General features: G+C 38.3%; 1 protein-coding gene across 7 annotated transcripts in view; it reads right to left on the reverse strand.

Moving 5' to 3' along the window:
* Positions 1 to 999: 999 nt before the first annotated feature.
* Positions 1,000 to 25,724, reverse strand: part of KAT6B (lysine acetyltransferase 6B) — a 103,632-nt gene continuing 78,907 nt past the window's right edge. For all 7 annotated transcript variants that reach the window (XM_071438854.1, XM_071438853.1, XM_071438852.1 and 4 more), the window contains 5 exons: positions 10,859 to 11,090; positions 8,959 to 9,118; positions 8,091 to 8,357; positions 6,589 to 6,889; positions 1,000 to 4,902 (listed from right to left, as the gene is read on the reverse strand). In XM_071438854.1, the coding sequence (XP_071294955.1) occupies positions 2,417 to 4,902; positions 6,589 to 6,889; positions 8,091 to 8,357; positions 8,959 to 9,118; positions 10,859 to 11,090 (3,446 nt within the window). In that variant the 3' untranslated portion in view covers positions 1,000 to 2,416. The remainder of the gene's footprint in view (positions 4,903 to 6,588; positions 6,890 to 8,090; positions 8,358 to 8,958; positions 9,119 to 10,858; positions 11,091 to 25,724) is intronic.

The raw sequence follows: 25,724 nt of genomic DNA on the forward strand, positions 1-25,724 counted from the left end.
TGTTCTGAACTCCTAAAACACAAGTTATTCCAGATTACCATTTGATGAGCAATTTTAGCTCTCATTTAGAGTCACTATTTTAGACTGCTGCTCCATTGTATTAAAACTCAACAGGTCATGTACATGAATCTGTAGTATCAATTTCTTGATTTCTTGTGGTACCACCACACAGTAATGGTTTTATTTAAAGAAATACACATCTCTTTGACTTTAAAATATATGAAATATTATTATTTAAATAATATAATAAATATATTATTTAAAACTGTTTTATATACTGGAATGGGGACAGTTTTCAGTCAAGATGGCCACTCCTTTCACCTTAACTAGTAACCTTACTGCAGGACAGTGGCTACATTCACATTAGAAGCATTCTGAAAAATTGTTACAGGGACTTGTTCTGGTGTAGGTTCAAACATCCCACCTTTGAATTTGTCCACTCAGGAGCTCACATAGAGACAGCCTTCTTGTCTTTAACAGACCTTCTATTGCTACATGAGAAGTGTTCATCTCTGTATGTTTGTATGTACCCACATACATGCATATACACAGAACCCATACATTTAATGCAGAATTTGCATCATCTTGTTACCCAGCAACAATGACAAAGGAAGAGATTACAATTCTATCATTAAAATACAGTTCCAACACCATGTCTGTTACTATCATATATCCTTTTATATAGAGATATATATATTCACACCTTCTGTAGGAAAGAAGTTTCATACATTAAATATTGACAGCCTTGTAAGGTATTAAATACATATTTATTCAATATTTTATTAAGATTATTAAAAAAAATAATAATCTTAGGTATTCTTTATTTTCACAGGGTGTATGCAATTATGATGAGTAACCTACACCTAAGCTCTGAACAGCCTAATCCAAACCCCACCAACTGTTATGGGCTTTAGATCAAGCACGTGAGAGCACTGTAACAAACACTGTTTCAGGAGGTAATTCCCATGCAACATCAAACTATGACAAGACACAAGAGGCTAAAAATGGCTCATCATAATTTATTTTATGTTAAAATGTACAGCTTGGGAGGGGGGGGGTGTAGTTTTTTGCAGTTTTTATTTTTGTTGCTTGGGTGGGTCTTTTGTGGGTATTTTTTTTTAAGTGACTGACTAAAAAGATAACAGATAAATACAAGAGTGTCACTGGGTCCTATTTTTACATGTATCAAGCCTCTTCTGTTCGGCCCTTACAGTCACTCTGTACAGGTACAAAGGCTACAAAAAAGGAAGCAATATAAACAGACACAAATAACTTTTGCCTTTTTACATGCGATCTGTAAGCTTAGTTTGAGCTATTCACACGCTACTGCTCTATTTTTTCCCTTAAAAAATAACTCCAATATTTTATAAAGATAGAAAAATCTACAGATGGAATGAAAATGTAAAGTTAGAGGCATTTCCATAAAATAGCAACTTTACACCAAATTCACTACTTTTTTTTTAAATCCTGCCAAGTATTTGGACATATACGAAAATGTTTCAAAACTTGACAAATAAACACTGAGATGTTTCAATCAACAAAAAAACCTAAGTTTTTATAAAACAGAAAGCTGCCTTTTTTCCTACCCAGCCCCAAAGAAACTGGTCACAAAAATGGAAAAGAGTCTCAACTTTACACTAAACATACAGCAATAAAACCCTTTGAACTAACCAAAATGTGAATAGCTTTTGCAGCTTTTTTTTATTATTTTTACAAGTTTTATAATTAACAAAAATATAGTTCTGGTTTTTTTACCCTTCAAACTAGGGTAACCTAATCAAGGCAAAAAAATTAAGAAATGGCTTACTGTTAAGCACAACACTTGTACAGTACTACAAAATGCACTGTCACTAACAAAGACATTAGCGGCATGCAGAAGTGTCACCTTCAGAAACAAAATAATACAATAAAAGAACTGCTAAAAGGCATTTACATGTGGGGAAAGGAGAGAGAAAAAGCTCATGATCCAGTACTGTCTGATAGTTTTGGAGTCTATTTATCCACATTTTTAATGGGAGCAGGCACATAAAATGGCTCTGAACCATCAGCTGCTGTGTAATTGCAGTTCATAGAAAGAGTTCTTCCTTTCCAGAGAACTTCAAGCTCAGTGAAATAAACAAAAAATGGAAAACCACCTAATTCCCCCCAAAGAGAAGTTAAATCTCACAATGTTAAAAAAATAAACAAAAAACCCCAAAACAGAACAAAACAAAACCAAAGAAAAAAAATAAAAAAACCAACAAAGCATGAAATAAAGAAAAACTTGTATAAGGCTTTCTGCTGCATACAGCTTTTAAATGGTGCCAACAAACGTTTTTGCATTCACACCAATTGCTGGTTTTGAAATCGTACTCTCCAAAGGTATTTGTGCAGATCAATGCCATACGCCAGTTGGGCAGCGCGTCTCTGCCAGGGCCTACCTCCTCATGTAGGAGCCATTGAGAGACTGCTTGGACATGCCTGTGTTCATGTAGCCGTGGTGGCCCGGGGGAGTGTACATCATGTTACTGTGGGGTGCTGTCTGCATTGGCTGCTGTGCATATGGCTGAGTTCCCATCATTCCCATCTGCATCTGCATAGGGTACTGAGGGGTTTGATTCATATACCCATGATTACTGTGATACCCACTATTCATCATTGGCTGGGACATACTGTAACCATTCATAGCGTTAAGGGTGTTCATGTTCATGTTCACTGAATTGACATTATAAGCAGGGGCTGGCATCAAATTTACACTCATGTTCATGCCACGCTGCATCGTTAAGGTCCGTGCGGGCCCTTGCATGGCCACAGTCTGTGAAGCTCGCCCATAAATCTGGGGCTGATGGGCTGCAGCAGCAGGTGGCAGAGGTGTGGATTTGGTTCTTACAGAGACATGACCTTTGCTGGCCATCTGAGTCTGCAGTCTTTGGGTGTGGGATATTCCAATATTCGATGAAGTCATATTACGCTGCAAAAGGGGAGGTGGCAAATTCATAGGAGGAGGAGTAAGGTTGGGGGGAGGGGTCATGGTAGCCTGTGCTTGGGGTCCTCCAGGAACAGCATGTGGAGACTGAGAAAGCTGAACAAGCCCCGTGTTACTTAAGGGGGCAGACAAAGAGGCACTGTTTGCATAGGAAGTTACAGCAGCTGAATGGCTGTAAGGCAAAGAATGATCCATAAGCGTATTAGTTAACTGCTGCAGTTTAGCAAGGCTGAAGGTGGCAGATGGCTGTGAGTAATGCCCTGCTCCAAATTCACTCTGCCCCATTCTTTCATATAATCCAATGTTGGCATTGCTAGTCTCGGGGATTTCAGTCAACTGCATAGGTGGGGTGAAATTAGCAGCCATGCTGCACTGGGATAACTGTTGGTTGCCACTTGGAGGCCTTTCAACAACACAACCTTGGGGAGATTTTACATTACAAGTGGGAGGAGAATTGATGTTCGCTTGTTGCATCATACTGCAGCTTCCATTAATGTTAGATATCTGCTGGGTCACTGCACAGCTACTCTGTGTTAGGTTACTAGATGTAAGGCTGCTGTACGAGCAACTGTTTTGAGAAGAGTTGTTTCCACAGATACTGCTACCCATCGTAGAATCGTAACTGCTTGGGTTTTCATAGTTTTCTGTTGTGCTCTCAATACTTCCTAAGTCACTGAACCCACTATCCACAACTTGCTGTGAATGATCAGAAACTGAGGGAACATCCATCATTGGGCTGGTCTCCATGTTCTGCAGAGATGGCACAGAAATGGCACTTTGATCTGGGCTGATCTGAGCATAGCTGTTCTCTAAAGGAGCAACATTTGGACTATTAACAGAACGAACTGACTGGCTGGGATGAGAGTGCACAGATGAAACTGGGCTGCTGTGGTCAGACTGCTGACAGTCATCCAGTGCGGTCATCTGGGGACTTTGGTCATTGTGGGCATAGTTCTGCAAACTTCTACAGGCCTCTTGAGTCTCTGCACAGTCCTGAAATGTATCTTCATGTTCACTTGTTTCCTGGGTTAGGGACTGTACTGCCTGAACAGTCTCTGAGTCAATCTCCATGGTCTCAGTAGTTTCTCCCTTGAAATCGGAATGTAGTTCTTCACCAGCTTTTTGGTCCTGGTTGTTGTCTGCATGATCATCATCAGATTCAGGCACTGGGTCTGAATCTGTACCAAGTTCTTTCTGGTCACTTGCACACTCATCAGCTGCAAGGTCAACACCACAATCCATTAACTCCTCCTGATTTGAATTACCAGTTTGAACATTTACGTCTAAAAAAGATTGCTGAGTTTCCAGCATTTCTTTGAAAGCCTCACCAGGCAATTCCTCTTTCTCCACTTCTGTTGAACCCATGTGACTATCATCTTCATCATCTGCATCATGATCTTCATTGTGAGAAGGTTCTTCATCCTCCTCCTCCTCTTCCTCCTGATCATCCAAATGCACAGACTCCTCTTTCTGCACAAAAACTTCTTCTGCTTTGTCTTTTTCTTGATCTTTTGAATTGCTTCCATCTTCCTCTATGCTCCTTTCTTCTTCCCCAGCTTTCATAGTATCATTTTCTTGTTTTTCAAAGGGTTCACTGGGTGGGTGCAGAGGTTCAGGTTCTACTTCTTTTGCCTCATCATCTGGTGGTGGCAGTGCTTCAGCTGGTTCTTTAACAGCTTCCTCTGTAACAGCAGGAACTGAACAGGGCTTGTCTTCAGCTACTTCCTTTTGTTCTTCCACCTGCACCTGATAGTCAGGCTCCATGGGAGTCTCAGGTGGAGTGTACAAATTAAGCTTAAAGCCAGGTTTTCTTTCTTTGCTTTGCCTCCATTTAGATGGACCACGTTTAACTCCTTTGGGCCAACCCTGCTTACTCTTTAAAGGTTCAAGATTGTCTTTAGTGCTTTCTTCCAACACAGCTACATCCTCTGTATTATCTTTGGGAGGTAATAGAGACAAAAAAAAAAGTCTTAGCTTGCAGACTAATCAATATTTTCCAATATAAACCTGAAAATAATTTATAAACTCAAAATGTATTAAGAAAGTATGAAACAAGAGTTATAAACAGGTCTCAACACAGTAGGACAATGTAGTATCTACAGCTCAAACGCACTACACAGGTATGTTATGGTCTGGTGGCCTTTTAACAGATACTATCAGAACCACCATTTATACATTAGAAAAATCCCAGAGATTTAAATGACATTACATGTAAACTATAGCAAATACTGTCCACATATTTGATTTTCCACCTTTGGTTTTAGAATAGAAGTATGCCTTCACTTTATATACACATTGATCTCACACACATTTATCTTTTTTGACAGTAATGACATGGAAGTCTTGAGTTTCCTCTTTGACCATTCTGGAGGACAAACCATAAGAAATATATAATCATCCTTTAATACCAATGCTGATAAAAGGTGGTTCAATCTAGTACTTTCTCATGGGCAACATCTCAGGACATGGTTCACAAGAGATGATAGAATGCAAAAGATAATTAAAATTACACACAGAGTGCCTCAGAACACTAAACTAATCCATTGACAAGAAAAAAAAAAAAAGAACCCAAACACATTCACCTCTTTCCTTTCTCCCCTTTCTCCCCAGATACCACTTACACGGACTCCAGAAAAAAGGAAAATTATCAAGATATAAGATACTGCACTTGGGATTGTAATGGCTTCAGTGATACTTCTATATTGTGATGATGTGCTCCATAGGCAAACTAAAAAAAACCAGTCTACTTAAAACTGTGCAAACCTGACCACTGGGACAGAGCTGGAACTTGCTACTATTAGTTTAAGCAGTTCCTCTTGAGAAGCTGGAAAAAGTGGTAATATTCTAATGTACCACATCACACAAGAGCTGTTTGAAATAGAAATCAGCCCATGATCCCTAACTGAGGATCGCAAGGATGGAACTTCCCATGCAATTACACAAATACTGAAGTAGTAGCTACTGGCTTAGAGAAAATACACAGACCTGAGAGTCCAGTCATTCATTCTGTAATTAAAACTGATAAGCGTAATTTGAGGGCCAGGAGGTCAAGTGAGGAGTGTACATTCAGAATAGCTCATTAGTAGTTTCACTATCCATCCATTAACTTTTCTGACAGGAAATATCCTTGAAATCAAACTAGAAAAGCAGCTTTGAAAGGACACATCATCTTTTGCCTCATCATCAGTTAAATTTGTCTCTTTCATGGGGAAATAAAACAGGATCCTGGTGCTGAGTATATATTAAGCCACAGAAGCACCAAACATTTTGCTGAATTACCAACGATACTGAATAGAAAGATATTTGTGTAAATCAAATGTTACTTTTTGCTTGTATCCTTTACCACTGACCCAAAAACCATATTGGACAATATTCCAGTGATACCCTTTGCACTGTTGAGTGAAATGCCCTGCTGTAGGGACATAGAAGCTGTTTTTGACAATATGACAAGAACTTCAATGCCTCAGACTGAATAAGATTTGTTTCCTGAATACAAAGAGCAAATTATTATAGTAATAACAACAGCTAAATACATCTCATTAAAATGACAAAAATAAACACTTCTTTTGAAGGCAACCCAACAAAATTATTTTTGTGAAGATGTGAGAACATTTTAGGTTTACCTGTACAATTTTCATCACGCCTGTAACAATGAATGTCTTTCTCCTCCTTGTTCTGGTCTTCTTCTTCCTGTTTCTGCTGCCCAGGTTGATACTCAAAAGCTTTTCTAATCACAGGCTTCAAGTCATCATCTTCTCCATCCATCTCACAGGTGGGTTCCAGCTGCGGCATGGGACGCTCTTCATCTGAGTTATCAAATGGCTCATTCAACACCTCGGTTGTTTCAGAAATTGTCTCTGTTGTAACACTGCTGTTTATCCTTCTGCGCTTACGGCCCCTTTTCTTTTTCAGTATGAAAGGTCTCTGAAAAATAATTCCATAAATCAAACTCTTCCTACATTCCTGTTCATTAACTGATTCTGGACATGAATTTTTGTAGAGCAAGTTTATAATAATCCATTTACTCATTCAAAAAAACACCTTACGTGGCATCAAATTCAAATGTAGACAGAATCTAAAAGTAAAATGTCTAAACAGTCTAAACAGTTAAAATAGGTATGTATACAAACCTTTCCATAAGTAAAAATGAAGACTAGAATTTTCTTTATATTGTGGTATCTTTTACCTTCTTCTGTCAAATAATATTCATAGCACTGTTACATAAATTGCACTCACACATTTTTCCTCTGTAGATTTATAATTCCACAACAACCTTCACAAGTACCAAAGCTTATTCTTCTACCTTTTAGGTTTTTGCTATTTTTTGAAATAAGAATGTACACAGAAAAAAACCAGATAACATCGAAGAAGTGCACCTCAAGCATCCTACAGTTGGCTGCTATAAAAAAAACAACTGTTCAAGATTTTGTTTTCCTATTATTATACATACTCAGAGATTTATGGTTACATAAAGTAAGCTCACAAAGTATAACCAAAGGGACAATCCAACTTCCTAATTCTCAGCAGAGACACCTAAATATAAAGGCTAAGGTGAGTGCCTGAAAATTTTGGGATTTTCTTAAGTTTGCTAATTTAAGCAACTCAAAGAGTTGATTTTTTAAGGAAATTAAAAAATTAGTGCAAACATGGCAGTAACCAGAATTTAATGTTTAAATTAGAAGAATATGGGTAAAAAAACCCCTTCTGTTTTAACAACATTTATTTTGAAAAACAGTATTCCCCTTTTAGGAGCTCCTATATTAAAAAAACCAAAAAAAGAAACTCCACAAGGTGGACTCCATCGTAATACAAAAAAAAGAAACCATTAAGATATTGAACCAATACCAATGCCAAACACCAGAGGGCAATCTCTAGTTTAAAAATTAACAGAAAATTCTGATTTTTTTATGTCACTAGTATTTTATAGGTCTGTGAAAAATCCAAAAGATAAAAACTGGATGGAGTGCAGAAAAGAGAAGAAAGGAGTAGTTAAGTGTCCAAATAACACATAAAGGATTAAAAAAGTCTAATAAATGTTTGCAAAAAACCAGGTTGTTACTTGGACGGTAAGGATTTGATGAAATCAGAGACAAAGGGCTTTGAATGAAGCTCTAAGGTAACACACCTTTCTCTTCATGGCCAGTGACTGGGGCTTGGTCAGCCGGGGGGGCGAACTCTGCTGATTCTCATCCCCGCCATCCTCCTCACTGCTCTCCTTAGATTGTTCTGTGCACTGCCCTCGCTCCCCCACCACGGCCACACTTTCTGGAGATCGCAAATATTTATTTTTAGATTGTACTTTTGCAGGTGATTGCCTACTATTAGTTCTTGTGGAGAATATTTCTTGCTCTTCCTTTTCCCAGCAGCTAGCTTGCTCCATAAGACGCTCAGCCTGAAGGGTTGAGGTTAAAATAACAGGTCACTGAAACAGCATTTACTTAGCCATATCCTTTACATGCAGCTAAATAGTTAAAATAAGTCAACCCTGATTAGCACTGCTGGCTAACCTAGCAACAACATTTCGGCTGAATCATCTAGTTGCTCCTTTACAACAGTTAATAGATAACAAACCAAAGAAGATTGCATTTCATGGGATATTTAGCACTATTAATGATGCAGCGAATTGATTTAAGTCCTTTAGCACTACATTACATGCCCACTGACTGGATCACTTTGAGCAAGTTGAGAACACAAAGAATCAATTCAAAGTGCAGCCCCTGAGCTCTGCACCAAATTTGATCTGATTACATGCTCTTTGACTACCTCAAGAGTGATAAATACAGCTCCATGACAAGTGATTCACATTTTAAGTTTTCATATGCATCCCCCCAAAGTTACCATGTGTTGCTGTGCAGCTTCCAAAAATTCTGCATTGCAATAGCAATATGTAGTGGTCAAAGCTAAATCTGCTCTATTTAAGACAGTCTAATGTTGAATATTCAGAGTGATAAAAGCCAAAGGAAGAGAAATTCAGAAGATATCTCTGATATTACCTCCTTTTCTGCTTCCCTCTCTTCTTCAGAAACTGCAGCATTAGGAACTAACAAAGGAGTCCATCTCAAGCTTTCAGGATCTACTTCATTGATTCGTGGATTCGCTTTCAGTTTCTCCATATGACTTGAAATCAGCTTTTCCCTTCTAATAATTACAAATCTACAATCAAATAAACAGTAATTTAATTTAGAAAAGGATCACCTGGAACAGCCTTTCTATAGTTGACATCCTTTTGCAAAACAACCTGTGAAAAAATACAGGTTAATGAAAGGATCCAACAAACTACAAATACCAGCTTACACACAGTGATAACATCCTTACGCTACTGGCTGTTTACTGAGAGGAAGTGAAGGAACAAAAGTTAATGAAGTGAAAGTTCAATATTAACCATCACTAGGGCAACAGAGAGCAAAGTAAAGGTTTTATAGTTGACTACCCTAAACCTAATTCAAGAGGTTTAGTGTTGGCACCTCAATCACTGCCAGAACAATTTCTAATTTTAATATTACATACAAACATAGATAGAAAACTCTGTGGATCATCAAGTCAAGAGTGAGAAAGTCAATGTTACAGCTGAAGACATAAGTTAACAGGACAAGAAAGCAAGTCAGAAGCACAGGTTTTCTAAGGAAGCATACAAATATACTTTAGTCCTGTACTAATGAAGTACAACATGACCTTCCAATTACTATGAAGTGGCATATCAAAAGTAGGTAAAGACTAATAAAATAGCACAGCATGCTAATATATCTATGTACATAACCCACCAAACTCGCCTGTTACAAAGAACTACACAATTCCAAACAACAAGGATTAGCAAACATTTCAAGTGCTTTAAAAATCAGGTTGGTGAAGTAACAACATTCTCTCAGTGAAAAACAAAGTTTAAAAAAAGAAATCAGATCCAGAACCCTTTTCCAGAATATGGAAAAACTTCTACTTCACTACATGTACAAAAAACTTCCCTTGAAATAGATTTGTCCTCAGGTTGTCCATAACTAAGTATCCCAGAAGAGGTTTAAGGCAATGCCAGCACTCCTCTTACTACTCTCACACACCACCTTGTAAACCAATCTCCTTTTTGAAGACTTGCATTCTTACTGGTTCAAAAATTACTAGTTTTGAATACTAGTGCTGAGACACATAAAAATTACTGAGGCTGAATTTTTTCCAATTTTAACTTTATTGTTTTGGCAAGCCAGTGTTTGTAAGGCGGTTTTGCTTAATTATAAAGTTTCTCTGATTAGAACATCCAGTAAGAATTAAGATCATCTTCAGAAACACAAATACCATTGAAAGCCATTTAAGACATTTTATGGAAAGAAAAAGACCAAACAAGAACAACAACCCAGAAAAGTTCTAAAATACCCATCAAGAGCATGAAGAAAAGATATTCACAAAACAGGAACTCACCTTCTCAGTGCACTGACCTTCAACATTGATCATAACATTAAACAGAAACTTGTATTACCAGTACCTTGAGCAGGAGCACTTCCTGTAGAGTTGATCTGATCAGCAGTGATTGAAAGAGCAAGTGTGGAAAGAGAGCCTGCCACCCACAAACACCATTTTTTCTCTTACCGGTATTCAAGCAAAATATTTGCACAGCAAGAGCTGGGAACACTTAGGGAAGATTATACTGAATGAAACAAAACTCTTAAATGAAAGTGTTTTGAGCTGGCCACATACTTCTAGTAACCATTAACATGAAGGAGCATCCAAAGAATCCCCAGGAAGAAAAGCTCTGTATGTAAAACCCATCCGCACTGACTTGCACAGTAAGACAGTTATCACTCATTTTAAAGGCAAACTTTTACACAGACATTTTTCACACCAACTGTTTTGTAAGTAGAGAATGTTTTGTCTCAGTTTTTAGAGTTTTTTTCAAGATTCACTGACCTATCTTCTCTTTTATCTATCATGCTATGTTGCTGCAGGGTTGTGGCAATATCGTGTGGACACATTCCAGTAGCTCGGCTCATCCCTTTGATGCTGATTTGTTTTTCATGGTGGCAGTTCAGGTATTCCAATATGACACTTTTCCAATAAGCCAAGTAGGAGAGACGACCCAGATCAGACAATGGCTTTTCAGGGGATCCTGCTTGACCCTCTCTTCTAGAAAGTAAATAACCTAGAATAAAAAGAAACAGGATACCTTATGGAGATAACAAAAGCAAGGAATTTTAATTAGCCCATAAGAAAGTTGGAATTAATACAAAAGATCATCAGCATGACTGATTGAACTACTTGAATGTCTTGCAATTAAATAAATGCTCTCTATAAAAGAGATGAGTTTTCATCATTAAAGTGACATAGGAAAGATCAAATTCTTGTGAGTGACTCAGATCTTATGTTAAGAGAATCAAACATGAACCAAAGCCCCCTTTCTAATAGTAAGGCAAGTATGAGAAGAAAAAGCCAACATGTCTTGAAACAGGTCCCATCATACAAGTTCTCCCTCAGAGCTACAACTCTGGTCTTTTGAGAAACATTTACATCACTGTTACAGAAACAGTGTTACTGTTAAACGAGTTACATCACTGAAGCCAAGAAGTTGGAGAAGAATCTCAAGAGAAAGTATCATGGGTAATATCAGTTAAGTCATTTTTCTTCAAGAAGCCCCAAGTGACACAAGTTTTTGATTAAACAGCGAGAAGTTGCGTTTTGGAGGTAACATAATTCACAAGATAAATTACTCAGAGAATTAGTAAAGAGAAATAATTAAAAAATAATCTTCCTTAAATCACTTTTAAGAATATTCACATAATTCCTGCTTGCAGTCTTCAAGACAGTAACTGATCCACTATTACACAATATACCACCTTCATTTTATAGTCTATGTATATTGTAAGTACTTTTTAACCCTCGAGCTCTAAAAGCATTTTACAATTTAGAGTAGAATACACCTGCTTGGAGATACCAGAAAATGCCACCTGTAAAATCAATTCAGTATAGAGAAAAAAATACTATCATTAATAATAGGTATCCCATCATAGTAATTCATCCCTCTGTGATACATATTCTGCATTGTGCCTTTCCAAAAACTGCCAATACACAGGCCTTAAACAAAAAGCTTCCTTCCAAAGAGGTTTACAAAAAGCTTCCTCCACCATAAGCACAGACATTATGTTTATGGAATTACATTACTTAAAAGTCATTTGGAATCCACCAAAATGTACAGTTCTTCTGCTTTCCAATATTCTTAAAACACTTCTTTCCCCTCAAATTTTTCACTTTTATTTTTCAAAGACTGATGTAAAGCATCCAGAACAGCCATGCCATGTTTGTTAAACAAATCCTACTAACCTCTTCTCAAAGTGTCTCCCAATCCAATCAGCTATACATTAAAAGCGTGTTATTAACAGGTTGCATATGGTATCCAGGTTGAAGAGAAGTAGTGGCTGCTTCCTTATTTTGCTGTATGGTCTACCATACACAAACCACACACAGAGGTATTTTTCTTCAATAAAACCATGAAATACACATACAAATATTTGTCTGATTACTCTGCCTGAAACATTGATCTTCCCTTTCTTGGACACAATACCAAAGGTCCACAACAGAATTTAGAAAAAACATACACAGATATGCATCGTAGTCTTATCTCCAGTTTGCCTAAAGAAATTTACATAGAAAAGTAGACATCCTACTACATCTCAAGTGATCACAACATAGATACTGAAATAAGCAGGGTGCCTTTCATATCTATTAGCATGATTTGTGATAAAATGCCAGAGCTTCAGGAATACCATCCTACATCTGCCTACTCCTACAGAGCTACATGAAGCCTGCTTACATCTGCATGGTACCACCAGAAACTCAGCAAGGAAATTGATTTTGTTTTACAGAAGAAACACTACCATAAAAATTAAGGAAATTAAGGTATTTTAGCATTTAAAGTTGCAGCATATTAAACTTTTTTATAGCTTGATGATACATTTTAGTACATCTTGGCACTACATGCAACTATTGTTGACAGGAAACATCAAACTCCACATTAAACACCACAGTGCATCCTGGAGGTTGAAGGTAAAGAATTGTTGTTGCTTTAATTCCAATTGCACAAAAGCAGACCTATAGTGTATAGCCTATTCTGCCTAATTCTAAAAAAAGCTTCACTTGTATCAAGAAAGAATTCTGGATCACCTTGTGCACAACATACAAACCCAAGTTTATGCTAAGATGTCACTGCCCATAAAAAAACATGCAAAACTGAGGTAGGTAACAAAAGTAGTGATAGATGCCTCAGCATAGGAAAAGAGAGGAAGAATAACCCAGATTTTAAAAAGAAATCCATGAGGAGAACTTATTGCTTCAAGTAACTTCACAGTTTACCCTACCAATTTCACATTCAAGAAGTCTTGGGCACCAATAGAAAGTGTTTGAAGGGTATTTGCAAGACCTAGGTTTCATTCTTGCATTTCACTACACTCTAAAGTTACTTGGACTCTACTTTCATTGTCCCCATAGATAAGGGGGCTGCAGCTATAATTTCTTGGTAAACATATTATGAAGCTGAATAAAAAACCACAAACCAAACAAGAGTCTGGAATCATGACTTAGGCAACCACAAGCACCTTTAAGATTTTATTAAACTGGCTCACTGTACCTTTCCTGTGTCTGGGGATTTAGAGACTAGTTTTCAGTGATCATTTTCACTCCACATTAAAATAGTGAAACATTACCTGCATGGCAGTAACACCTGTCAGTATCCTTCCCCTACCTTTCTAAAATATAACCCATGCTTTTCCAAGATACTCACGTTCTAATAAAAATCAGAGTTAACACGCTTGGTTACCTGTAGCAAGCACTGAATGGAAAGTCTCTCTTAGCAGATTCTGTGATTTGAATAACACCTATTAAATTAAACTTACCAAAGAGAGGCCAAGTAATTGATCTAAGTTGCAGGTAAATAAAAAGACTGATCTTAGTAGCTCATGTATCTATCCTGAAGCATCTGAATGAGCACAATATGCCCCTGTTAAATGGACACCTGCAGCCTCACTGTGTCTACCTAATCCTAATAATGGATAGTCTCCAAGTGACAACCTGAAAGAACCTTCTTAAGGTATAATCCTTGATATCAGACGATGAAGAGCAGCAACACTCACAGGACAAAACAGAGCTCTTCACCACCCACCCCCAAGAGCAAACAAGCCAGAGTGTATACTACACAAAAAACTAAAGCCACAACAACATGTAAGACCTAATCAAGAACAAAGCGTTGTCTATCTTATCTTCTGGGCATATGATTGATATTATCACAAAATTCAACAGCCAAAATATCATTAATGATTTTGATTTCTTGCCTTATCTCTATCCTCCACAGCAAAGCAATGCACCAAACGCGACTTGCAGCCTTTGATTTCTGTCACACAAACCTCTCCAGAATCACTGAGGTTTCATCTTACCCAAGATTTGAAACAATTAGAAGAAATGCAATCTGAGGAAGGGAAAGTTCATATACACACATAAATTTTATGCCTTCAACACAAATTAAGGAGATAATTAGACATTAAAACATACATTTAAACAAACTGACTTATAATTATCCAGTAATTTCAATCTACACGATTCCTAGTAACACCCCTGAAATAGCTACAGAATCCACAACACACTTATGTGAAACAGTAACTTTAATGTATCTGTGCCAGTCTCCAGAAACTTCCAGTTAGTTAACTACTAATTTTTTTTGATACTTGGTTCTGTATTTTCAAACAAGTTAAATAGCAAGAGATCAGAGGTCCAGGCTTGACAGCAGGACAGTGGCCAACAGAGAAAACCAAGGGACAATCTGAAACTGGCAACCACCACCTGAAACACAGGCAAACAGAATTAGTCTGGCTTCATCCAAACAATTGGAACCAACCAGACAAGTTTAATGTCCATACTTTTTGGCATTTTCTAAGAACTTGGTAAGATTTATTAAGTATCACTCCCTTCTGCAAGCAGTGCAGGGTCCATCTTCCTCCTCCAGTCACTGCATTTACTTGTGTGTTCACTAGGAGAAATTTATTGTCATGTCTGCTGTGAGGTAAACAGACTTATATCTCACCAGCTCTCTCCTGAAAATCTTCTAACAATCAGGATCACATCAGCCCCCTTTCACTCCTATGGCATGAAAGCAGTTTCATGCACACTTCAAGCTACCAACTGCCAAGAGCAGCTATTTCATTAAGTCTCGTATCTCCAAATGCCCATGACACATCCTTTTTTCCCTACCACACACTTCTAAACATCACTACCTCAGCTTCATAATATTAAGCAAAAATCACAACACAGTTTTAAATTTAGCTTGAGACAGCTGAATCGAATTTTTTAATCTATTGAAGGAGCACACTGTTTGGTTTTTTTTTTGCTTTTAACATGGTGGCAAATGCAGGCTAGCCTTCAAAGGTGTAAGACAACAGATGCAGACTGCACAGAGACCAGTGAAATACAAAGCAGCAGCAAACAAAGACATTAAACAACTGGTACACTGGGAAAGACCAAATGAACAAACTAAAACTGACAGAACAAAGTCAAATGAAGTTTGAAGATTGTTTTAAAGACAGTCCTGCAATCTAAGTAGTACTGCCCTCAGTACATGTTTTATAGCAATGAACAAATCAATTTATCATTTCATTTTGCAGAATAGTTCATGTTGGAAGGGACTACTGGAGGTCATCTTGGCCAACCTCCTTGCTCAAGCAGGGTCCTCCTAAAGCATGTTGCTCAGGATTGTGTCCTGACAGCTTCTGAACAGCAGACTCCACCACCTCTCCAGGCAACCTGTTCCAGTGCTCAGCTCCTCTCATAGCCACAATCTCTGATGAACAGTCAAAGAACAGACATCTAGACTGCAATGTTCAGTTTCCGTGAGTGCAATTAATACTGACCATATTAATTATAAAGCCATTAGGCTTTCAATAAGCTAAGGAATTAATCCTGATGCAAGCAAATTTATGAACTGGTTGTAGGTGTCTGAATTACACTTGTTTGTGTTCACACAAGACTGCATGGTCACACTGTTGCTCAGTGACACACAGCAACAGCCAAACTATGGTGTGCATACTGCCCAGGGTTGCATGAAGACTTTGTGGCTTCCTATTCACCTGAGAAGCTAGGAAACTCAGCTAATATGAAAGTTTGAACAAGCATTTTTGATGCAATTAAATTTATTATTTTTACTTTAAAACCACCTAGAACAGTCCTAGAAATGCTGTATTTTATTATTAAATACAAAGATTACTTTGTTTAGCTGAAGAGCAAACAATAGTCAGTCAGTTAGCATCCACACTGGAAAATAAATAATCGTAGCTGAGTAGCTTCTAAGAAGGTGAAACGGAGGGTTATAGTTGGCTTGTAAGTGTATTACTCATTTTATGAAAGGGTCACAACCTTTCTTGCCTGCTCCAATGGGCAGTACAGTTGTACATTTTACTGAAAATTCCACATAGCCAGAATATAATTCATCCAGAGCATCCTGAGGCAGCTTCAACACAGTATTCTCCAGAAGATGCCACTGGCTTAAACTTTAGTACAATTTCCTGTGTCCTATTAACCGTGTGCTCCTTTAAGGAGGGATCTGACACAGCAACCTCTCCACAAATAACAGTGACATATGCCAAGGACACTGTGCTGATCTAACACAACTCCTCCATTTCTTGAACTTCACTGCTTACAGACAGGCAGGTTTCTTTGAGAACAGTGCCACAAAGAGAGGCACTTCACTCTTGAGGGCACCACATATGATGTTCAACTATTGTTTTGAAACATCAGTGCATTGCATTGTCTTCAGCAGAAACGTACCTGAATGGAAAACAGCACTGAATCTCATTCTGTGCCTGCACAAGCACTTAGAAATTGCAGTTCATTTCTCCTATGCTACTAGCAACAAATCCATGTATTTGCTTTTCACTTAGGGAGGCTAAAAACCAAAACTAACAGTCTTCAAAGTGGACCCCAAGGGTAAGGATTAATGAGTCCTGTTTTTTAGCTAGAACAGATTTTTTTTGTCTGCTACAAAAACTCTGGAAATAACCGTTTACACTGAAAATCTGAAAAGTATTTTATCTGAGAGCCTGTGATCATAGAAACAGTTTTGTCTGTCTTATGTATCAACCACATCATGCATTGGAGACAAACATAGTTCTGATCTTATTTAAAAAGTCATGTTCAATATCACTTCCTAGGAAATGAATCATATCCATCTCTACCAACAAAAAAGTTACAAATACTAGTAAAGTACTACTAGTAAAGGAAGTCTGTTATATTCTTGTAACTGAGACAGAGCTCACTTTACAAAAGAAACAGCAAAAAACCAGATATCTTGAAACTATGTGTCCTACCGGAGTATTCCAGCCCTTATCTTGGATTAGCTTAGTTGTTCTAAAGAACAGAATTTTCTACTCAAATTTTGTAATTCAAACTTACATCTTCACTTTTCTCAAAATATCTACAGATTAGATAGGCTTTTACCTTAAAGAAAAGCTGCAACCAAAAAGTCTTTCTTTCAAAAACAGAACTACACCAATGGTAGCTTAATGCAGAAAAGGAGAGCTTTGCTTCACTGCAAAAACTCATCACAGAGAAACGCTTACATCTTGTTTCATAGCTCCACATTCACAGAATTATCAACAAAATTTACAAAAGTTGCTCGTCAATAGGAGCAACTCTTACAAGAGAAGAACCATAGAGAAAATGCAATATAGCAAAGGTCCCTAAACAAGAATAATTCCTGAGTCTTACATGAGTAACCCTGCCAGTGGTTATTAACCTACTATTAGCCTTTGAACAAGAGAGGACTTGGTCTTAAAAGCACAAGAAGCTGTCTTCCATGTGTCCTGGCAAAACTGCATCGGCATCATCATGGCACCTTCAAAGAGAAATTTCTCTTTTTCTTTCTTGGGAATCTTTACTTCATTTATATGAAGGCAATTGAGGCGCCACTCCTTACAGTACAAAGGATCAAAATTTAAGAGAAGTATCATTGCAAAACCCTTAATTTATTGCTTATATATTAAAATCATACAAAATAAAGACTGCATTATCATTTTGAATAATCTTCCAATAATTTTTAAACCCAGAAAATCAGACTGTGTGCTTGCAATATGTGATGACAGAGAATAAGATTGAGGCATAGACCATATGAAGAAGCAAATTCAAATCTGTTAATCTGGCTTCCAACATGGAGTCTCTTTTGCCACTGTAATTTGCCTCACAGCAAAACAAAAAAGCAAACTTATACGATTCCAAACTTCCTCAAGCCTAGCCTGCATAGAAAGGCCGTTTTAAAATCAGGTTTCAACTCCCAAGCAGGAATGACATAGCTTAGAAAAAGTGTCAGGTTGTCAGTCATGGAACAGCTACTGAGCTGCTACAACATCCAGCAGCCATAATAAGGGGAAGTGGCAGCAGCTTCCCTTTGCCTGTCATTGGTCTGGGATACAGCAGAGCTGCCAATGGCTGAACTGAACCAAGGACAGCACAGACACAGTGTGCCAGTCTAAAGGACAACCTTGCTCTGCAGCCATGCACTAAGGCCACTGCAATCAAATTCATCTGAACAGCTACGCAGAATTGCAGGCAATGCATAACTCCATTTTATCCTTCTCCACCTGTTCAGCCATACTAACAATAGGAAAACACCACTGATCCTATAAATAGGCTGCAGGAAAGCTGCCAGTGTTAAGTACCACATTATCAAGTCCACTTCAAAATGCAGCTATGCAAGACAGTGCCTCAATGACAGCCGGCTGACAGCATTTTACTTCCAAACTTCCTGAAACTTACTTCAAAGTTCTCCTATCATGAGGCATTGTAATGCTAACAACCAAGTTTCAGAACAGAGCACACAGGGAAATATACCTGTAGACAGAATTTATACAGACCTATGTTATGTGACTTACACCAAGGCATATGCTCTATAACCATTTATTTCACTCATTCATCTTCCTAGAGTTTTGTGAAGATGCACGTTAACATTTGTGATCCTTCAGTTACTGAGGATGTTCCCAATTGCCCTGAGTTCTCAAAGCCAATGGGGAGAGGTGTTGGAGTCATGTCAGCCAGTTTCCCAGGGCAAATCTCACCATTTTACTTAAGTGCTCTATAACTTGATCTTCCTCTAGCTGAGATGGCATCTCACTCTGCTGCTTAAATTCTGTCACACCTGAGAACAGGTCCTGCCAAGAAAGTACAGAGTACCTCAGATGCCTTCTGAGACCCACACCAAGCCCCTCTGTTGTCACACCATGCTTATTCCATTCATCAGCAGGGCCAGGCTCTGCTTACTCTTCCTTTGGCTGCCCACATACTTGAGAGAGCTCTCCACATTTTGGTACTTTCCACCTCCCTCAGTTTCAACTCCAACCAAGCTTTGGCTTAACATTGTTGTACATGTAAGCAATACCAGTGCCTTTTGGAGAATTTGGCTTTGCTAAAGTCAAGAACTCTCCTTGCAGCCCAGCAGGCTTATTGTCATGCCTGCTATTGTCATGAACATTGGAATAAGTCATTTTTGCAGTCTAAGGAATCTGTCTCCAGAAATCAACATGTCCTGTGCCCATTTGTCTTCACAGCAAGCCTCCTGGAGGACACCACTTAGCAGGTCTTTAAACAAGATAAAATTCTGGACCTTAGTCTGATAGTTACCCTCCTAATTTCTCTCAGGATCTGAAACCCTGCTATCTCCCACCATGACAGCCTGGACTGCCAAATACAAAGCATTTGCCCTAGCAGGTCCTTCCAAAATCTGTGTCTAAATAGTGTCCCAAGCATCTTGCTGTCCTTGCAGAATAGTTTCAAATAGTCCTTGGGAAAAAAGGCCTTTCACTAGCAGGTATCACCCAGCTGCTTGGAAGGCTCATCCTCTTCCCTTTTTTTGATCAGGCTATGTATAACAGATGACCAGCTCAGCATTAATGGCTGCTAACTTGTCCTCTGACTCTGAAGCATACTGAAGGCTTGATAGGCCCACGACCCATTCATTCCACAGCAGAGAACCATGCTTCCAAGTAATTCCTTTGTGCAGAGCACAACCTCCTGTCCTTGGCTTCCCTGCCTGTCCCTGAAGAGACTGACACACATCCATTGCAGCAGTTCAGTCTTGTGAGCTACTCACTGCATCTCTGTAACCCCAGTGTGTTACAGCTCAAGGACAAAGTACAGCCTTCTAATTCCACCTTTTTGCCTACAGGATGTGAGAAACTGGAATAATGGGATCTCAAATGCAACACAAGGGGGCCCCCTTCCCCTGCCCACTCCAATCACGTTCTCTCTTAAAAATCCCATTCTCCAACAAGCCCAAGACCAGGATGGCTATTTGTTCCTCTAGAAGAGCTGCCCAAATTGATTTCTGATGTGCTAGTGTGGTCATTCCAACTGATGCCTGTGACACATCACCCTCTTTACTTGTGTCAACTCCTAACACCTCTCTGACCTCCAGGACGACTGATTCTGGGCCAAATGTTCCATTAATTGTAAGGTTTGCTTGTGTTTGTCATTGATGCCATCCACCTGTTTATTACAAAGTTCAACCACCTTCTGAACTCAGGATCCATCAATATGCTCCCTCCTTCTATGCTATGCTCCAAAATGCATTAGCATAGAAATTTGTTGCATTTCTCCTTAATCACTATCACACAGCTCTAAAATGCACTATTTTGTTCTACTTTCTGCTATTTAGCCTAAATATTGCTCAGTACATGGAACTAATACCAATATTTTATTGTATTTTACAGTGTACTGAGATTACAGCAAGGTTCATAGCATTTCCATCTTTTTCTATTATTGCAAAAAGTGAAAAAAGCACTTAAAACAAGTTTGGATCTCTCTATGAAGTGTTAAGAGATACAATTATAAGAAACTTCACCCAGAAGTCAATATGTACTCCTATTGGGAAGAATTCATCTTGGAGAGCACTTCCTATGTACTTCTATCCAGACAAAGGTTGGGAAAGGTTTAAGATGTCTGTGCTTTTATATTCATATTCTAGATGTATTTCTTCCCATTTTAAACATTATTTTTATATCAAATAGTATTATATCTAGCATGAATATGCCCTATAAACAAATAAGAGCAACAATACCTGTAATTAAGAATTTGGATCATTTGGCTTATTAATGTCATCATGTTGTTAAGCAGTCAGCAGTCAAGTCCACTGCTGTGGTCTATCTGCCAGTGAAGTCAGACCAAAAACATCACCACTTGGCAAGAGCTGCTGGAAAGCAAAGGGGTAAGAACTGTGCACTAATGTCATGCAAATGGAGTCAAATAAAAGCAGGTTTTTTGGATCACAAGAACAGATTTCAGTGGACTGATCTCTCCACAGTTTTAGACTGAATGTAGCCTTCACAGCAGACATCTTTTAAGAACTACATCCACACTAAATCTGCAAAATAAAGTAACACCATGTAGCTAAGTAGCACTAACATTCTGGACTTGAGTCTGATTTATAAGGATACCAACTTTTTGCCAAGCACTGTCTAACTTAAACCTGTCAATCTCAGGTTCATATTTATGTATGCACATCAGGATCACACATACCAACATTTACATACAATTCCACACAGAGCAAAGGGAACTCAACATCACTGAAGTAATTCTTCTACAGAAAACATAATCAAGGTACTTATGAAAGGCTTCCAGACACACCCCTGAAAGATGCCAATACACAGCCGAAAACCACGAGCAGACAGGAGTGTCACAGCAAAATTCAGCTACTGCTGGGAGCTGGAAACAGCTTAAAAATCTGTTTCTCAGAGACACCTACGCCCAAATCAATGTTTTGTGGAAGGTCCTATGCAATATCTTGTGCTCAGAATCTAACCCTTACATAATCAGCACTATTCAGCTCCTATTTGTTTTGTTAATATAGGTGTCAGAAGAAAACATACTCCTGAGAAGCCATCCAGAACAAAAGAAGCAACCTGTAAACTGTTACCCTTCTATGTTTGGAGTTCCTCTCCATCTCTTTAAAGGCCATCCCCCACAAATTAATTACCAGACTCAGGCAGATGGAATCAAGTACTTTTCCATTAAAGTTTGTTTTGTTTGAAACAAAACCAAGTAAAATAAATCCTTTAGTATGATAGGGAAGAACTTGTGAGCTTTCATGTAATGTTCTGTATCAAGTCAAAGATCTGAACGAACAGCAAGTACTAGCAACTGTTTTAATAATACACCAGTAGCTGAACATTTACCGCAAACCAACATTTCAAGTTATCCTAAGAGCTAACATTTTTTGTCATACAAAACATCGCATCCTCTGTTTTGATATTATATGAACAAGTTGAGAAGACACAGGTTCAAAAGGGTAAATATCAAAACAGCTGAGTATTCAGACAGGACAGTTCAATACAGACAGGTCAGCTCAACGCTGCAAGTTCAGAGGTATGACCATGAGTGCAAGGCAGAAATAGGTGAGGTGAAAGTGTGAGCTTATTAAGACTTACAATTCCTAAAACTGTAATTCATGTTACTATTTTTTCCATAACTATTCTGTGTGCCTCTGAACTGTTCTTATCTATGTCAGTGGGAAGAAGGTCAAAGATAGAGGACCTTAAATAGGTGTTAGTATCCTCTTTGAAAGCCCTTTTGAATCAGCTTCAAACGACCCCAATCCCAAGATCCACACAAACATTATTTAAAAAAAAAAGACTAGCTGTAACTTGACATGCTCAGATCTCTGAACAACCTGCTACATTCTCTTTTCTTTGTCAGAGTAAAGGAAAGCTTTCTTCGTGATGAACAGAGTAAGCCAAAGATTCTCTCATTATTGTTACAAGAAATAATGCCAGCTCTCATTCCTCTCTACATCCTCAAGTAAACCCAACACAGGAGGCCCAAAAACCTTTCGCTCCTTTATAGAAAGCTTCACAGAAGAGGTTAGGGCTAAACAAATGCCCTTCATGAATAAAAGGAAAGGTAAAGATGACTGCATTACAGTCAGACCTACAAAAGGCACCCTTTGAGTGAATTAATTTGCTAACACTTATTTTACCTGTGCCAGTTGCCAGTAACCCCCTTAAGTGGAGGTTCTGTGTATGAAGTGGACTACTTATGAGCAGAATGAAAGCATAAGCAAGAGAAAGAGAACTGAAGTACCCTTAAAAGCAAGACTTGTATGTGCAGAGGGCATCAGTCTTGAATACCAATTGAATGAATAAATTTGTCAGTAGGTTAAGTGGCTTAGAAGATCATTAACAACTCTGTATTGTTCTTGGTTCTATAAGCAATATCTTAAGTTATTTAAATTTACATTTTAAAAAACTATTCAATAAATGACACTGAGAAGTAAATTGTTTATACAACTGTAACTGCTGAATGAACTCCCTTCAGGAACTGCCTTTACCTTCTGGTGTTTAATGCTGACAGCACATGAATACTGGGTTGTAAATATATCTGCTGTGCACATTAGGCATTACCTGCTTGCCTTACAGGCTCTATGTACTCTACAAGACCAAACTGACAAGACAGGAAGATGGACCAGGAGGTTTTGCCTACTATAACGAGTACACTGAATATTCTCAGAATCTTTATATGGCACTGAGGCCAAGCAGAACAGACAGATGGCATCCATACCATTAAGCTCTGACTCTCAGCTGGGGTGTTAACCTGGCTGTTAACATAATCCTCCCAGCCTCATGGCTCAGGAAGATTGTTATCACACTTGGAAAGTGACAGATGCCCTGGACGAAAACTGTATCAGGGATGGTTTTAGAGTAGATAAAGTTCCAGAGCCCAAGAGCTTTTCCTATCATTATTTTATTCATACCTACAAATGACAGCCTAGCAGTACTAAACAACATGAACAAAAGTGAAACAGGGAGCTGAATACTGAGAAGCCAAAAAGACACATCTAAGAAATCACTGCAAGTGCTGTGTTTGCTCAGGTCAGTGGTCATGACACACATAAGATACAAAAGATGCAAGCTGTATTTGTCTGACAGGAGCAGCAAATTGTCACTGCTGTTCATTTGCTAAAGCATGCTGTATAACAGGGAATTAACCAAATAAGACTTAGAAGAAAACAACCCTAACAGGTGAAGAAGATTATTATTAAATTTGGTGGTAATAGCTGGTTAGTCACATATACAGAAATTGCATAAGAAAGGGCACATTACCTACCAAGCATCAAACACAAATGTACCCATTACAGCACACTTCAAAAAGCTAAGCCCAAGATACAGTAATCTGCTAAATATCTACTGTGACTCAAAACAGCAGTAAACAAGGGAAAAATAAAATTTCTTTAAAAGAAGATAGAACTGACTGATAAAAATGCTGGCACTGGAAACAAGGCCTCCATTAAGGAAGCCACAAGGCTCTCTCTGTGCCTCAACAACAGCATGACAGGCCTTTGCCTTCTACTGCCTGGGCCATGGGTTTGGAGCAATCACTGCTGAAGACCAAGGCAAGAAAGCCATGGAGTACCTCAGCCTTCTTCATATACTGAGTAACCAGGTCCCCCATTTCCTTCCAGACAGGGCTCACTTTTCCCTATTCTTCCTCCTATCATCAATGCATCTATAGATTTTTCTTGTTTCCCTCAATGTCCCCAGGCAGATTTAACTTCAGCAGATGGCTTTCCATGTTCACTAATGCCCTCTAAATACAGCTTTGTTTAAAAAATACTTACTGTCATTCTTAACCATGTTTAGCCTTGCCTTTTCACTGTTTTCCATGGTATCCGGAATAAAGATCCTCCTCAGTTAAAACAGACTTAGCCTTAGCTTCTGTATCTGAAGTGATACGTCTGCTTTCTTTTGCCATTCTGATAAATGTACAGTGTCTTAAAGCTATATAAAAGTGATGCCAAGAAATCCAAAGAGGATGATTTTCTTGGAATAATCTTAAGTCAACTAAGCTTGATTCAAAATCCATCTTCATTCCCCCCTCATCTAAATCTCAGCTTGATAGAATGCTCCTTATTAGTTATTTGGGAGAGGCCAAACTCAAGCCTTGGGGTCAGCAACATAATCAATCATCAAGAAAAGAACAGAAAATAAGCAGCAGCAGTCAGGCTCCCTCACAGATTTACAGCTACCACAGACACTTGAAATTCATTCCTAAAGAAAAAAAAAAAAAAAGAAGAAGAAGGGGAAAAAGAAGAAGAAGAAGAAGGCAACTCAACCTTTCATCTGGACACAGTGCATCTGTGAACATCACCCAAAACAATGAGGAGACTGACACAGTGTTCTGTACTGGGGTACACAAGTCACTCAGTCAGGCACAGAAAACCCCACAGCATAGAATGATTCAGCTGGGCACCACATTTGACAAACTAAAGAGGCCTATTTTACACAGATCCTTGAATCTTCATAAGTGTAGTTTGAGAATACACCTTTCCAATAAAGTCAATTTAAAAAAACACTGTTCCTCTCCACCTTTGCTCTTGCATTTTCACTTTCCATTGTTTGCCACAGCCCCAGCAGTAACAAAAGAGTACTTTCAGGATTGTAATGTGAGAAAGGAAGTACTCTTAATTAAAGCAAATTTTATCTTAAAAAAAAAACCCCACGGTCCCACTTCATCTACACCTCAATTCTGTTTACAGACCACAGCAAAGCGTGACTGTGAACAACTCTTAAAAAGTGTGTTTCTTCCTAGACTGTATTTCTGTTATATTTCAGTATTTGTTAGGGCAAACTGTAGAACATCTTAACATCAGATTTTGGAAAATAACAGTGCAAGAGCTGTTTACTGAATGTGTTAATAATTTCACAGACAACCTAACTTTTAAAATGCTATTTCTATTTCCTATTAATTTTTGATTAAAGTA

The sequence above is a fragment of the Agelaius tricolor genome, unplaced genomic scaffold (assembly GCF_023055355.1).
Source record: "Agelaius tricolor isolate 1412-34295 unplaced genomic scaffold, bAgeTri1.0.p SCAF_13, whole genome shotgun sequence".
NCBI lineage: Eukaryota > Metazoa > Chordata > Aves > Passeriformes > Icteridae > Agelaius > Agelaius tricolor.